Source organism: Hyperoodon ampullatus (assembly GCF_949752795.1).
Source record: "Hyperoodon ampullatus genome assembly, chromosome: 9".
In the NCBI taxonomy this organism is placed as follows: Eukaryota; Metazoa; Chordata; class Mammalia; order Artiodactyla; family Ziphiidae; genus Hyperoodon; species Hyperoodon ampullatus.
The window spans coordinates 86,473,708-86,490,546 of record NC_136922.1 but is presented as its reverse complement, the minus strand read 5'-3'; the positions used below and the strand labels follow the sequence as shown (position 1 = coordinate 86,490,546).

Sequence of the window (16,839 nt, the reverse complement as noted above, 5' to 3'; positions counted from 1 at the left end):
ATCAATATTTCATTTCTCTTCACTGCTAAATAATATCTCACTGTATGGTTATACCACATTTTATTTATCCATTCATCAGTTGATGGACATTTGGGTTGTTTCCACTTGGCATCATGAGTAATGGTGCTTATAAACGTTCGTGTACAAGTTTTTATATGGAGGAGTAGGACTTTCCAGTTAGTCCTTATCAATTATTTATTAACTGCCTCTTGTGTATATAGCACAGTGACAGGTGTAGGGTGAGGCAAAGGATGTAGGAGGGCCGAGACCCAAAGAACTATAAATATAAATGTAATTCCCCAACTGTCCTCTGACTAAAGAGATATAAAATCAAAATACATTAGGTGAATCTTCAGTGGATTCTGGCTCAAAAAAAAAAAAAAGCCGTAGAGGGGACAGTTAAAAACATCTGATTGTGAACTGGAAATTAGATGACATTAGGGAATCATTGCTCATTTTTGTATGTGTGCTAATGATATGGTTATAAAGGAAAATGTCCTTATTTGAAGGGTATGCATGCTGAAGAAGTATGTAGGGTTGAAGTGTCATGGTGTCTGAAGGTTATTTTCAAAAATTTAGCAAAAAAAAAAAACAAAAAACTGTACACACATGCCTACATGCAAGTAAAACAAATATAGCAAAACGTTAACAGTTGTTAAATCTAGATGGTGGGTATTTGGGTGGTCATTGTACTATTTTCTCAAATTTTCAGCATATTTGAACATTTCCAAAATAAAAATCTAAAAAAATTACAAAGCAAAAAAACCTGAAAACAAGGTAAGGACATAAAAGTAAGTGGCGTATCTTTTAAAACAAGGTAGTCAGGGAAGGCCTCTGAAGGCAGGACATTTGAATAAATGCAGGAAAGAGGGAGTTGGCCATGAGGACCCAGGGGAAGGGCATTCCAGGAAGAGGGAACAGCCATCTCAGGGACCCTGAAGTGGAAACGGGCTTGGTGTGTCCCTGGACACAAGCACTGAGAGAGGCTGAGAGGATGTGAGGGAGGCAGGAGATGAGGTTGAAAAGGTAGCCTAAATCCAGATTATACAGCATCATAGAATTAAGATTTTAGTTTAAGGATGACCTACTAAAGGACCATGAGTGGAGAGTCACTTGGGTCAAATTATATTTTAAAACATCTCTCTGGCTCCTGGGTGGAGAATAGGCTGTGAGGTGAGGGTGGGGGTCATAGTGGACAAGAGTGGAAACAGAGAGCCTGATAAATAGGATTTATTGCAGAGAGCATGGCGTCACAGATTAGATGATGGCACAGGGAGAAGGGCTTAGTTTTGGCAAATATGTCCCGGAAGGGGAGTTCTCACGGAGTTTGTTGATGGACTGGGTGTGGGAATGAGGGGAAAAAACAGTCAAAGGAGACTCCAAGGACAGTCTGAGCATGAGCATCTGGCCAAACGGTGGCGCCATTTGCTGAGACAGGGAACTCTGGAGGGGAGGCACAGGCTTTTCCTTTTCAGAGGAACATTAGTTTGGTTTAGAATGGCCTAGAAGTCTTTGTGGTCATGGAGGAGCTGGAATTGGGGTTGGGCCTTCAAAATAAGGAGTTCATCAATATCAACAAATTAAGGTTTTCATGTGGGTTAACAAACAGGGTGGCACAGCAGGTTTGAATCCCGATGCTGTCATTTACTGGCTATGTGACCCTGAACAAATTACTTAACTTCTTTGAACCTGAGGTTCTTCATCCGTAAAATAGGCAAAATAACAACTGTCCTGCCAGGTTGTTAGGTTGTAACACACCTTGGCACAGCGCCTGGCACAGAGTAGGTGCTCAACATATAAGGTTTCCTGCTACTCTATAGAGACCATTAGGAAGAACTAACTTTGTGAGCAGCCAAAGTACTGCTTTAAGCTGTTTATCTTTTGTTGCCTTTTCAGCTAGAGTCATCCTTTCTTCCTTTTAGTCGTATGGTATTTGAGCACTTACTGTGTACCACGTGCAGTTCTAGGCATTGGATGTATTGCAGTGAATGAAACAGACAAAACCTCTGCCTTCATAGAGTTTACATTCTGGTGGAGGGAGAAGACAAACATAGCTAAGTAATATACAGTATGTAATATATGAGATGGTGATAAGTCCTAGGGAGAAAAGCAAAACAGGGGAGGGGAAGAGGAGACACTGGAGTGGAGCCGGGACTGCAATTTTAAAAAAATATTTATTTATTTATTATTTATTTTATTTATTTTGGCTGTGCCGGCTCTTCATTATGGCATGCGGGATCTTTTAGTCGCGGCATGCGGACTCTTAGTTGTGGCATGCATGTGGGATCTAGCTCCCCAACCAGGGATCGAACCCAGTCCCCCTGCATTGGGAGTGCAGAGTCTTACCCATTGGACCACCAGGGAAGTCCCTGGGATTTCAATGTTAAATCGGGTGCCCAGAGAAGGCTCTACAGAGAAGGTGACATCTCTGCAAAGACCTAAAGGAGAGAAAGGAGGAAGCCATGTTTTTAATCTAAGTGAAGAATGTTTCAGACTGAGTGGCAAGTGCAAAGGCCCTGGGGCAGGAGCATACTTGGTATATCTGAGGAACAGCTAGAAGGCCAGTGTGGCTAGAAAGCTGTGAGTCAGGGAAGAGGGTAGGGGCAGCTCCTATAGGGCCTGGGAAGCCCACAATGGCTTTGGCTTTAACATAGAGTGAAATGGGAAGTCCTTGGAGAGTTTTGAAGAGTGGGGATCTGATTTATGGTTTAAAAGGATCACTGGTTTCTATCTGAGTGAATTCAGGGATCAAAGAGAGGAGGCCTGCAAGAAGGAAGAGATATGGGAACATATGTATATGTATAACTGATTCACTTTGTTATAAAGCAGAAACTAACACACCATTGTAAAGCAATTATACTCCAATAAAGATGTAAAAAAAAAAAAAAAAAAGAAGCGCTGCTCAAAAAAAAAAAAAAAAAAGAGAGGAGGCCTGTTGGAAAGTGATTGTGTATAGTAATGATAATGGCTTAGTAGAGGTGGTGGGGAAAAGATTGTGGATATATTTGATAGTAGAGCCAACAGGATTTCCTGATAGATTCAAGGTACAGAATTAGAGAGAGGGGTCAAGGATTGAAAAGTCTAAGGCCTTTGGCCTGAGCAGCTGGAAGGATGTATTTGGTTGAACCGAATGATGTTGCTGATATTTGACTGTTCTTGACCTTAAAAAAAAAAAAAAAAAAAAGGTTACTTCATATATTCTAACTTAATAGTGGCCATTTACTGAGAAGGGGAAAACTATGTGAGGAAGAGGTGGGGAGGTTATCAGAAGTTTATTTTTGGACATGAGAAGATGTTGAATAGTCAGCTGTATATACATGTCTGGAGTTCAGGAGCAAGGCCCCAGTCAGCAATGTATATTAGGGAGTCAGAGCATAGAGGGCAGTTAAAGCTCTGAGACTGGATGAGATCACTTAGGAATTAAATGTAGATAAAGAAGAACAGAGGCCTGGAGACCGAGCCTGGAGCCTCTAGCATTTCCAGATCATGGAAATGAGGAAGCAGGAAGCCACAACTGGCAAAACAAGGGTTCCAAACAGGGGTGCTGGTCCCGATGAATAATGTAGGTGTGAAAAATTTCCCCAGCCTTGCTCTCTCCTTGAGCCTTGGCATTAGGGTGTGTATGTGTGTGTGTGTGCACGTGCACGTGTGTAAGGGGGACATGATAATATCTTATCCATGACTAGAACTTTAGAAATTGCAACATCTCTTCTCCTATTTGATCTAAGCAAGGGTAATGTAGGTGCTATCATCCCATTTTACAGATGAGTAAACTGGGACACAAAGGTTAGGTTACGACAATAGCAGGTAACAGATCTGGGACTATGAGGGGGCATCTGTCTCCAAGTTCACACTCTCATTGAATCACACTTGTTTGGGGGAGGTTGGTGCTTCCCCAGGGGCCAGCTGCCAGAGGGAGCAAGCAAAGAATCCCACGGGAATGATAGCAGTGAAGGAGATACAATCTTTCCATCCTTTCTGCTGCTGGCTGTTCTTGCGCCCCACTGGCTGCTTCTATGGGGAAAAATTATAACAGGGTTACATGGAGATGACTTGAAATGAGTTTTAAGCTTTTATTTCTTGGCAGCAAGGAAACTGCTGATATTATTGCCCTCTTGAGGGGTCTGGACCTGTGATCTCAGATACCAAGAGCTACGGATTTAAAATGAACCTATTTCTCAACAGAAATGGTCAAATGGAACCAGGAAGCCTTATTTGGGGGACTTTCACTTTTGGCGGGGATAGTGATAAATTCACTTTAGTTTTAGAGCCATTGGATTAATAGGGACCTTTCAGAGATAGAGCAGTTTCTGGGCTGGGCTCTTCGACTCACTCCACCGAATGATGGGTTTCATCTTACTCCCTCTTTGTGTCTTGCTCAAAGCAGTATCTTCTCTGCAAACTTGTTTTCTTGCCTTTGAGAAGCTGCTCCTGAGATCAGAGGCTCCATTGGTCAAGCTTGGCCCTGCCCTGGGGAGAGATAAACAGGCCCGAATACATTTCCCAGATTGCAACACTGACGAGTCAGGCGAGGCTGGACAGCTGTTCCCCCACAGCGCCCCTGGTTGTCCCCGATAAGGAAGAACATGGCTCATTCCAGCGTACTGCCTCGTGTGCACACATATAAACAGACACTCGCAGGCCCCGGTGTTGTTTTAGAGCAAATTATTGACATTCTGAGTGGCTGAGACACTGGGGGGAAAGGTGAGCACAAACTGACTCTGCTCAAGGGGAGCTCCAGGTCCATAAGCCGAAAATAAGTCAAACCAAGGCTGTCATTTGGCACCACTTTGGAGCCACTTTTTGAACCTACCTGGTCAAGGGCAGGTTCAGGAGTCCTCTGAAGCTCTGGAAAGAGGAGGAAAGGGGAAGGAAGTCAGAATAGGGGAGGTGGATTTATGAAGGAGCAGATGTCAAAATGCCCAGAGAGAAAAGTGTCTGGTAAAAATGTGAACATACCTTCACCACAAAGATCGACCCTGTGACGTCTTTAAAAAAATACCAAAAGTGGGAATTCCCTGGTGGTCCAGTGGTTAGGACTCTGCGCTTCCACTGCAGGGGGCACAGGTTCGATCACTGGTCCGGGGAACTGAGATCCCGCATGTCGTGTGGTGCAGCCAAAACAACAACAAAAAATTAAATTAAAAATACCCTCCCCAAAAAGCGAATGTTCTTCTTCTTAAATGACATACAGTGTATAAGAGGTGGGGCAAATGGGGGATTAATATTAATAATACCACCAGTAATATCATCACACCTTGGAATCAGCACTTCACGTTGTCTTCATAAAAAGCAATTTATAGTTTACAAGGGCCTTTCACATTCATCTTTTCCATTTATTCCATCAACCCACTCGAGTGGGTAGGGCATTATAAGCCACATTTTACAGATGAGAAAACTGAGGCTTGGGAGGATATAAGCAATTAACTGAGGCATAATTAAGAGCTGGGGAGGGGCAGGTTTGTCCTAAGTAACCCAGGGCTAAGATACTTACTAGGAAGGGTGATTCCTTTTCAAAGACTGCTCGGAGGCTAAATCACCATGGCATTCTTAAGTAGAGCAGCCTTACCTTCCCCAGTGTGGTCCAGAACAAGTCTCTCTGATGACTTTTGCTTAGTACTTAGACCACAGCATCATAACATCTGTGAAGATTAAAGCATCAGGGAAAAATCTCTATATCCACCCTATGCCTTTCTTTCTCAAGTGTCTCGTCCTTGACCAGCTCTTTCTGGTCTGGGAAAAATAGCTTCAGATCCTTTAAGCTTGCTACCTTGGTCTCAGGTGGGGAGGAAACATCCTTATTTTTGTAGGACATTATGAAAGCACAGGACCCACCTAGAGCGGTCAGGCAGGTGTTTTGAAAGTGCTGATGCCTATTGGAATCTTCCAGCAGTGGTTCTCAAACTTTGGCCTGCATCAGAATCATCTGGGGAGCTTGTGAAAGACTTGGATGTCCAAGGCCCACCCCAGACCTTCTGAATCAGAATCTCCAGGGGTGGGGCCTGGACGTTTGTGAGCTTAACAAGCTCCCCAGGTGATTCTGAAGTACACCAAAGCTTGGGAATCACAGGAGTGGGAGTCACTCAGATGAAGGTGGTGGGGAGCCGTGCTGGGAGAGGAGGGAGCAACAACAGGAGCCTGGAGAGCCTAGAGAAGACACACTCACGAGCAATTCCCTGCTCTGTCCTTGTCTCCCTTTAACAAAGTGGTCAAGTAAAAGGAAGTTAGAAATCTCTTCATTCAGAAATGTGCTCCTTCTGATAGAACGGCTATGTGCAATAGGAAAGAGCAATGCACCCCTTTTAGAAGCAGTTAAAATAGCTTGTATTTTTCAGAAAGAATAGAGGTTACCAGGGGCCGTGGAGGGTGAGAAATGAGTAAGAAATTATGGTTTAATGGGTACAGAATTTTTTTGTGATGATGAAAAAGTTCTGGAAATGGATAGTAGTAATGGTTGAAGAACACTGTGAATGTATTTAATACCACCGAATTGTACACTTTGAAATGGTTAAAATGGCAAATTTTGTGTTATGTATACTTACCACACACACACACATACACACACACACACACGCTCATCTTTTGAGGGGTGGAATGATAGGAGCAAATAACGTTCAATTTTAGCTGATTGCTACTGCCCCAGGTTCATGTGTGCATGTGTGTGTTTGTATATAGGAGGTTACATGAGGGGACCCAACTCACAGCATGTGGTTTGACAAAATACAAGTGTATTCGTGGGAACAAGGGAATAGATAAAAATTTTGAAAATAGATGGCAGCAAAAATGTGATATAAATAAATACAGGAGCTGCCTAGAACACTCTTTCCTGCCCCCTTTTCCTGGTTGACTCCTGGGTTCCATATCAGTTCTTTTGGAGTACCTTGTAGAGCAGTGTCTCTCAAACTTTATTGCACAAAGGAATCACCTGGGAACCTTGTTAATCTGCAAATTCTAATTCAGTAGGTCTGAGGTGAAGCTCTAGCCTGCATTTCTAACAAGTTACCAGGTGATGCTGACACTCTAGATCTGGACCACATTGGGATGGTTGTGTAAATTTAAAGTCTTTCTTAGTTCACCATGTTATCCTCATGTCAAGCAGGGTGATTACTACACAATAGGTGCTCAATAAATATTTACTGAATGAATGATGAAGCATATAGGGTTGATATAGGAGTTTGGAAGGCAGAACAATCTATGTCCTGAATAACAGCATATTTGGGGTGTTTCTGCTTCTTTCAGTCACTCATTTTGTGAAATCATCTCATACTGTGTAGAATAAGGATGTTAGTACTAAATTATTTCTGGCCTTGCCACCTTGCTGCTTCACCTCTAATCCTTAAAAAGGTGACCCTATACACATGGAGGATAACCAACCCTGATTTGCAAGCCCTAAGGAAGCCTTGCTATAGTCTATAATCGATGCAAACATATTATCTCCATCCAAGGAGGGAGCACAGCGCAGGGAACCTGCTGGTGTAGGAATTTCTAGATTTTTGTTCCTGTCTGGGTTAACGGCCACCTTGGCTTCCTCAAAACAAATAAACAGACTTTTTAACAGTGTATGTGGGAAGGAGGTTCATTACCCTAAAACACATGAATATAATAATACTGCCATTCTTTAACCATTATCGTTTATGATGATGATAACGACACTGGCAGTTGAGCTATTAAATGAGTGGGGGAGTTGGGGGAGGGGGCAGAGAGCTGGGAGGGCAGGAGAAAGAGGAACTACAACTCCCAGAATCCCTCGAAGAAAGCCCACGCTACGGCCGCGGCGGCCCACCCCTTTCGCCAGCTGGGCCCGCCCCCTCCGATGACGTCACAGAGGTGACGTCACGGCGCCCAGAGCGAGGCTGGGGTAGAGAGGCCGACTGAGCTGGAGTCGTCCGCTTGTGGTGGAGGCTGCTAGGGAGCCGGCGAGAGGGTGAGCGGGCGAGCAGGCGAGTGAGCTAGCGCAGGCAGGAGGGAGAGTCGCGCGGCGCAGAGGAGCGCCGGGTCCGGGCAGCGGAGACTCACAGCCGCAGAGGGGCAGCCCGAGCCGGGCGCCGCGGGGTCCCCACCCCCACTCGGCCGGACGGTGCCCGGTGTTCCCCCGTGCGGGGGGCGGCGGCGGCGGCGGCGGCTGACGGGACCGGACAGGACCTCGGGGGTGTTGCCACCTCCACCGAGGAGCCGGCGCGGCCGCGGGCTCCTCAGAGCCGGGGCCCGGGGCCCGTGACAGACGGGCCGAGGAAGGGAGAGAGGCGGCGGCGGCGCAGGCGACGGAGAGGCAGCGGCGACACCATGTCATCCCCTAGTCCGGGAAAGAGGCGGATGGACACGGACGTGGTCAAGCTGTATCCTTCGTGGGCTGGGAATTCGGGCTGTACGTGGAGGGCGGTTTGGGGATGCCCAGGGCACCCCCTGAAACCTAAGCAGGGGCCCAGGGGCACTCCAGGCCACTGTCCGAGGCTCCCTCCCCCATCTCCCTCCCCCCAGTGCCTACGGAGGCTCCTTGGCACCTCCCAGGAGCCGAGAGCCTTCTCGGCTCCCCCTTTATCTGCAGCACCCCGAAATGTGCGTTGTTCCACGCTCTTTCCTCACCCCCAGTGCCCGTGACTTTTCTTCACGACGTTTGGACTCCCAAGTAGGCCTTTTTTTTTTTTCCCCCCCACCCCAGGACCAGCCGCGTCTCTTCACCACCGAGCCCACCTTCTTTTTCCTGTTTGCTCGCTCTGGATTTAGGGACTCGAGGTAGAAATTCCCGAAAGCGAAGAATTCCCTTTCTCCTTTTCTTGAGATGCCTCCACTCCCTCCACTCACAATGCTTCTTGAACTGGGGTAACTCAAGTGACCTCCTTTATCCCTAATTCCTTTCTATATTAGGAAGAGAGTAGTCTGCTCAGTGCCCCCTCTTGTAATAAAGAGCTCTGAGTGTTTTAAACCAGAGACCCCCCTATTAAGCTTTCTGGTTCTTAGAAGAACCCCACTGTTTTTCTTCCTACCGACAAAGCCTATCCCACCCATAGTTGTATGTGGTGAGGACCCCCAGTCCCTCCAGCAAGCCACCCTCCATATTGTGGCTATGACAGCTGAGGGGGAAGGAGAGAAAGAGGATCTCCTTGACTAAATAGCCCCTGTACTAGCCACTTAAGCAAACTCTCCGTATGAGAATAAGGTTCTTGGGGAATAATTGCCCTGATCTTGCCAAGTGACACCCTTTATTTTTCTACTCCTCCCCCGCCCCCTCCCAACTTTATGTACTTTGAAGGTAGCAGTGGGAAAGCTATAACTGATAAGAGTCCTTCAGGCAGTGGTTTTGGTTGGAGTCCAGCCTGATTATTTCATGACCAGCTTGAGAAATTCGCGAAGGTTCCTGTGACAAATCGAGACATTTTTGGAGCGGTAATTTAGAGAGTGGGGGGAGAGAGGAAATGAGCCCAGTGTTCTGAACAACTAATCCCTGGGGAGAGGAGGACCCGGGGGTGGGGAGTGGTAGTGTGTGAAACGCAGTTAAAAAGTCCTGTCTCCTGCTTCTGTCTCTCCCTCACCCCCATCCCCCCACCATTTCCCCCTGTTGCAGGGTTTTGTTTATATAACTCAAGTTGTTTGGCTAGATTCTTCAGGTGAATTCCTTCTTTATTCCTTTTATTGTTGCTGTTTTTGATTGGATGTTTTACCTGTTGGTAGAGATCAGTGATTATTGTTAGATACTCAGTTATGGAATTCGCTGAAGTTTTTAAAAAGTAGATTTTGCATTTGGTTTGGAAGTGGGGGATGGGAGGGAAGTTGCCTGGGCAAGTGATTTTTTTTTTCCCCACCATAATCTTTTCAGGAATAAGGTGTTTTTCTCCTCACTCAGCAAAACTTGATTAGAAATTAGGAACAGTAGATGAACTTCTAAGTTTTAGGGTTTGAAGTAGAGAATTTGGGGGAGGTGGGAGTGGGGATTAGAGAGAGGAGCAAGTAATAAAATGTATATTATGTACCAAATACATGTCTAGGCACAAGTGAAATTGACTCTTTATGAGCTGTTTGTGGCTGTGATTGAGTTTTGTCAATGTGTGAATGATACCAGTAACATTGGCTTTTCATAAGGTGGCAGGAAAACTTGTAACTGTGGCTGTGTGTACAGTTTACACAAAGCAGTATCGGGTTTTATTTTTGTTTGGAAACTAGGAAATGACATGGTGGCAGAATCTGAGTTATTTTTATCTTGACTTGAGACTTGCTGTCACACCTAATGCAAATTTCTACCTAATGTTTAATTGGGATGGGGCTGGGAGAGAGAATTCCAGCTGTCTTTGATCAATGTCAGGTTCTCAAATTGTAGACCTATATATTTTTTAGAAGACTGAGGATAAAGGGTGAGGCCTAACTTGACCTGATGCCTTTTCCATACAGTGCCTTTTGTTCATTTAGTAGTTGAGGCATCTAGAATGATTACCGTATTTAGGAGTCGGGGTTGGGGGGGGTGGAGAGGGAGAGGAAAACAGACAAAGAACAGCAGGGTGTCTCTCTTTTTTTTCTTTCCCTAAGTGGCTTATTTCATAGCTTATTTTTAGTAGAAGATGAAGAAAGGCATAGATGCATTGGCCTTCTGTTCTTTCCCCACCTTCCTCCTTTCTGACAAAAGAAAGCAGAGGCGCTTTAAAATCATTGATGTCTGAGGTAGGAGGACAACAGTCTCGGGATTTAAAAGCCAGGGGTTATCTTTGTTTCGTGTTTGTTATTTTCTTGTCTAAGTTCAATTTTTTGTATTTCCTTTTGTGTGTGCATGTGTGTTGTGGGCGTGAGAGATTTTCTGGCCTCCTTTCTCTGTTGAATTCACATTAGTAGGCCCAAATGGAGACAATTTTTGAGCAAGGTACACTTACCACAGAATTTAAGCAACACACTACTAAAATGAATACAGTGGTGTGCAAGGGGCCGAGGGTTGAAGATGAAGGAGGGTGTGGAGGAAGTAGGAAAGGTCTGAAGGAATGTTCTTGCTTTGTGCCCCTCAGTGCCCCTTGATTTCTTTGGTGTGGAGGCTGATAGCTGGTTTCCTTGCAGTCTCCTGTTTCAGCCCATTTTTGGATGTCTCCAGAGTGTAATTATGCCACCACGATTTACAGCCTGGCAGGGAACCTGTATAGTAGGAAGGTAGTGGTGTGGGGGGTAGGGAGAAAAGAGGATGTGTAACTAATTGGCCACCGCCTTCCACCACCTCGTTAGGTTCTTTTGGTCTCTGGTTGTTGTTTGGAGTCGGTGATATTTCTTTTGTGACGGGTTGGTAGGAGGAGAGCTGACTTCCAAGTTATGGAGGGAGGGAGTGTTTTGCACCGATGCACTTAATAATCTGCTGGGCGAATATGTTCTGAAACTCTGACTCATTCATTGTTTCTCTTCTGATCCTTTGCTGAGGGTTGTGCAAACCTCAAACTGATGGACATGACTTCGGCCCTGTAGGAATGTGTCCCAATCAAGAAACTTGCAGTGAGCCCAAATCCTGTGGAATGGTGGTTGAATAGTGTTGCCATTTGTTTGCAGAGTGAGGTAGGATGGTGATAACTGTGCTGTTCCCACCCTGGCAAGCTTTGGGGTTTCCATCTAGAACCCGGCTGATTATTTAGATTGTCTGAGAACTGGGACTCTGGTGACCTTAAAGCGTGATTTGCCCTAAAGGAATATCGGTTTAAGTTCTCCTGGGTGGAGGAACAAACAGCTCAGATTACACGGGTTTCCTTGTTGGTGGGGGTTACTCGTCTCACCCTGTTGCACAGCCTGGTGATCCTTTTATCTGTGAACCAGTGGCCCCTGCTGAAGGCTGGAGCTGCTTGTTTTGGAAAAGCGTATGCAGGCAAAAGGCCGCAGGCACAGCTCCTCACAGCTCATTGGCTGCTCTGTTACTACCCGGAAAAGGAGGAGGGGCGGAGCTACCAAACAGCTGATGGAGTGTGTGACCAGAGTGTGTTTATATACAAAAGAAGCAGGGGCTGGGGAGGCCTTGTGAGTGGTGTTACAGGATCAAGTGTGTTTTCAAGGGGTAAAAAGAGGAGAGGAAAACCTGACCTGTTAGAGTGCAAGAAATGTTCAAGGTTAAATCAGAAAAGTGGACCTGATAGTAATGGGGACTTGGCATACACTGTATTTGTTATTGGTGTGAGATATTGGAACTTATTTTTATAATACCAAGACTTTTCAAAGAGTGCCTTCTTCAGAGGGAGTGTGGTAACTTAAAACTGGATAGCTTCCAATTTAAATTTATTTAACTGACTCCTGCAGGGATTCAAAAGTATGGTAGAAATGTAAGCTTCCCCTACAAAAGCTTTAAGAGTAATGGTCAGGAAAGGGCAGTGTCTTATACTAAATTCATTAACAGCGTTAGTGAATTCTGTAAAGAATGCTGGTTGTCTGCCTTAGGGTTTCAGAAGCTTTCAGTAGTAAGTTCATCCCCTCAGACGTTTCCGTGCCCTCTTTGTGCCAGGCTTGGGGCTAGATGCTGGGGGTTTAGTAGTGAAAAATTTGGTGTGTGCTTATGTAACTAGTTAAACAATTTTTGAAAAAATCAGAGTACAAACTGTGTTTATAGCAGGTGAGCACTGTATGTATCACCTTGCTTTTTGAATAACTTGTATTTACTTTCAGAACTGACTTCAAGAAATAGAAAGTTTAAAGTGACTTTTATGTTGATGGGATGTATGGGGATCTATATTTCTGTTATTTAAAAGATTGATGTTAAAAACTGAAACAAAAACAAACATTAAAAAGTGTAGTCGGGCTTCCCTGGTGGCGCAGTGGTTGAGAGTCCGCCTGCCGATGCAGGGGACGCGGGTTCGTGCCCCGGTCTGGGAAGATCCCACATGCCGCGGAGCGGCTGGGCCCGTGAGCCATGGCCGTTGAGCCTGCGCGTCCGGAGCCTGTGCTCCGCAACGGGAGAGGCCACAACAGTGAGAAGCCCATGTAACGCAAAAAAAAAAAAAAAAAAAAAAAAAGTGTAGCCATTTGTCTTTGACTTCAGCTTTGGTATTTTGCTGTTAATCAGTAGTTTAGTAACTATCCCTAAATTAGTAGTCTTTGTTGCTCTTTAATTTGTGCTCAAAGTGTAGACTGTTCTGTTATCTTTTAACTAGCTCCAGTGTCAATTGGGAACCTGTGGTTTGCCTTTTATTTCCTGTGGTCTCTGTTTTACTGAGATGATGAGATGGAAGGTAGAACAGTTTTATGGTCTTCAAGCTAAAAGTTAAAGCTTTGGCAACTCCCAGTGTTCTGAATTTGTCTTCTCTGCCTAGATTTTGGTGACAAATATAACATACTGGTACTTATTTTGGTTAAGCAGGAACCTACATGAGTAAGCGTTCACAGGTTCAGAACATCTGATTCCTGCAGTACAGTTCTAGTAAATTACACACAAGCCTAAAAATTTAGCTTTTAGGGGAAAACAGTCTTTGCAAATGTGACCCATAAAAATCCTTTACCCTGTTTGTGTGTGTGTGTTTTAGAAGAACCTGGATTTGTTGGTTTTCTAGTATTGTGCAATTTCCCCAGCACCTTGACCTGCATGTTATATCTATATATTAAATGTATATATAATTATATATATAATTTAGTATCTTATTTCAGTCTTACCAGATTTCATGGTTCCAAGAATCATTGGATTTTTAGGCATGCAATTCAGACCTGCAAAAGTGCTTACAGTGTAATAGCTTTTTAACTGTAGACCTACAGTGTACATTTTAGTAAAGTACTTTAATGAAAAAACTTAATTGGATTATACAAGTAGTAAGATAATTGAGGAAAATATAGGTTACAAATATAGGTTCCCCCCAGGATGTATTATTGTCAACCTGTTGATCATACTGTATGTGCCCTGTTTTTCCTTAATATTTTTGCAACTATTTTTCCCATTTAAAAATATCAGATTTAATAAATAGCTCATGTAATATGCCATTCCATGCCTGTGCCATTGATTTAATTCTTTGCCATTTTTCTGTGATAAATAAGATTGAAATTAACATCTTGTGCACAAGGCTTTTCTTGCCTTTTTGGATTATTTCTATTTTCCAGAAATGGGATCTGGATCAAAGAAGGTAAGCCTTTGAATTAAAATATTTAATTAAAAATCTTGGGGCCCCACACTCAGTGGGCTCTCACTTTGTTCTGTTGTGTTTTAGTTGGTCATTTCAACACTGAAGCAGTCAGCCTGGCATGGTGATGAAAGATGAGTTCTGATCTCTATTTAAATTTTCATGTTTTTTTGTGATAATAGTGATTTTTGAATTAGGGATACTTTTGTACTTCTCAGAGTGCCTACTGTGAGTTGGTAGGTTAAACATAATACATTCATAAGCAGATAGATCTGACCGGCAAGAGCTGTAGAATTAGTTTTGGTGACTTGTTTTTTTTTTTTTTTTTTTGGCTTTTGTCTTTTATTGAGGTATAATTTGGTAAGTTTTGACATAAGTAGCACCCATGAAGCCTATCACCACAATCAAGATAGTGAACATATTCATTTTCCCGAAGTTTCTCTTGCCCCTAGGTAGTCTTTCCCTACACCCACCCCCATCAGATCAGTGATCTGATTTTTGTCACTGTAGATTATTTTGCATTTTCTAGAATTTTATATAAATGGAATCATACAGTATATACTCTTTTTGTGTGAATTCTTTCCTCATATTTTTAGATCCACCCATGTTGTTACCATATAGTTCTTTCCTTTTTTACTGCTGGGTAGTATTTCATTGTATGGCTGTACCACAATTTGTTTATGCATTCACTTCTGTGGACATTTGGGTTATTTTCTGTTTGGGGCTATTACAAATAAAGCTGCTGTGGTTATATGCTTTATTTTCTTTTGGGTAAATATATAGGAGTGGAATAGCTGGATCATGTGATAGGTATAGGTTTAACTTTTTAACAGGTAGCTTGAATTTAACTTTTACTAATGATGGTCTCTATTTCAAACACAATTATGTTGTGACATTGAATTCCTGTTTCAATTGTGTGTTTTAAAGGAATCCCATTAAATAGCATGATCCTAGGCACTGATTTGTAACCTAACTCTGTCAAAGCTAGTTTTGTGAATGCTCTTCCATTTCCCCCATTCAGAATTACTGAATTAAATTTTCATCGTGAAATATTTTTGTTTTGTGGCCCTTTGAAGTGGTACTTCAAGAATTATGGTCACAAATAACTTTTTTAAAAATAAATTTATTTATTTTATTTATTTATTTTTAGCTGCATTGGGTCTTCATTTCTGCATGCGGGCGAGCGGGGGCTACTCTTCGTGGCAGTGCCTGGGCTTCTCATTGCGGTGGCTTCTCTTGTTGCGGAGCACGGGCTCTAGGCGCACGGGCTTCAGTAGTTGTAGCACGTGGGCTCAGTAGTTGTGGCTCACAGGCTCCAGAGTGTAGACTCAGTAGTTGTGGCGCATGGGCTTATTTGCTCCGTGGCATGTGGGATCTTCCCGGACCAGGGCTTGAACCTGTGTCCCCCGCACTGGCAGGCAGATTCTTAGCCACTGCGCCACCAGTGAAGTCCCACAAATAACTTTTATTTTTGCATTTGCTGGTAAGACTATATTTTCGTGGAAAGGTAAGCACACTTTTTGTTGATGGTACCCTCTCCTCGCTTTTTGTAGAGTATTGATAAGAATTTTTTAATATTAGTTTTACTTAGCACCTCCAGTTACATTTACAGCAGTTTACAAATATTTACATAGGACTCTGTTAAGGTCTGAATACTATCTTCAATTTTCATATCGACTAAACTCAGGTAAAAGGAACCCACAGTAACTCAGTGGCAGAACTGGAAACAGATTCTAAGAGGGCATCCCTTAATATGTTTTCCTGGAATCTTTTTTAAAGTTAATATTTAACAAAATGGTGGGGCTTTTTGTTTTGCTTTTTTACTTTTTGGCATCCTATGTAAATTATTTTATAAGTTAATTATTAGACATTGCCATAATGAAAAATTAGACATTGCTTTTTAAAACTTGTTACTGTCACATTCTTATAAATTATGAACATTTGAATTTAGATATAGGAGTTTACATGCGTGTTGCTTAAAAAGTTAGGAGTTTACATGCATGTTGCTTAAAAGGTTAACATCTTATTACTGACAACTGGAATTTTTAGCTTGGCTAACAAGAAGAAAGACAACCTGTTTCATGTTGGAGTCAGGGACAGTTTATTCGGTGGGTAGACTTTGGTTCAGTCCTCAAACACGAGGATGGTGCTCTGAACGTATATATATTAGAGTGTATTATTTCCAGATTGCCGAAGTGTAATTCAAGTGCAATGTGGAAATCTTTGGAAACACAGAGAAGTCACTGTGTACTTTTGAGAGGCTGTTGTTACTTTAGTGATTCTCAGGTCGGGTATGAGAAGAATTGTTATACTTTTATGGGGGTGCTAAGGTTATTAAAGTTTCTTCTTGTACCTCATCAGATGCTTGGGAAAGGTGGCTGGTTGTTTGCAGACTGGTGCTTGTGGGGGCACCTGCCCAAGCCTGGCAGAACCCAAATCCTCAAGAGCCTGTGGAAAGCCCCACAGGGCAGTTCTGTGCACATGAGGGATGAAGGATCGTTTCCGCCTTCCGGTGCTTTTTAGGTGTCTAGGGCATTGGGTAGGTGGTTTGAATAGGTGCTACTGGTCTTTTGACCTGGCCCTGCAGTGCAGTCAGGGAGGAGTAGGAAACCCATGTGAAGTGGAGAGGCTTGGCTGGACTTTGTCATCATCAGGACAGGCATGGCTGGTGGGTCTGTCCATGGGCTCACAAAAGGTACCTGGGCTGTAGCACTTGGAGGGACCATATTTAGGGATCAGGGAATGGAATCTTTATGTCTTTTGTCCAAATTCGTGGTTTCTAACTTTTAAA

The 16,839-nt window shown here is 43.5% G+C and overlaps 1 protein-coding gene across 2 annotated transcripts in view; it reads left to right on the top strand.

Moving 5' to 3' along the window:
- Positions 1 to 8,283: 8,283 nt before the first annotated feature.
- Positions 8,284 to 16,839, top strand: part of UBE2H (ubiquitin conjugating enzyme E2 H) — a gene marked incomplete at both ends in the record, with an annotated part of 115,245 nt that continues 106,689 nt past the window's right edge. For both annotated transcript variants that reach the window (XM_079711464.1, XM_079711463.1), the window contains one exon: positions 8,284 to 8,336. In XM_079711464.1, coding sequence (XP_079567590.1) covers positions 8,284 to 8,336 — 53 coding nt within the window. The remainder of the gene's footprint in view (positions 8,337 to 16,839) is intronic.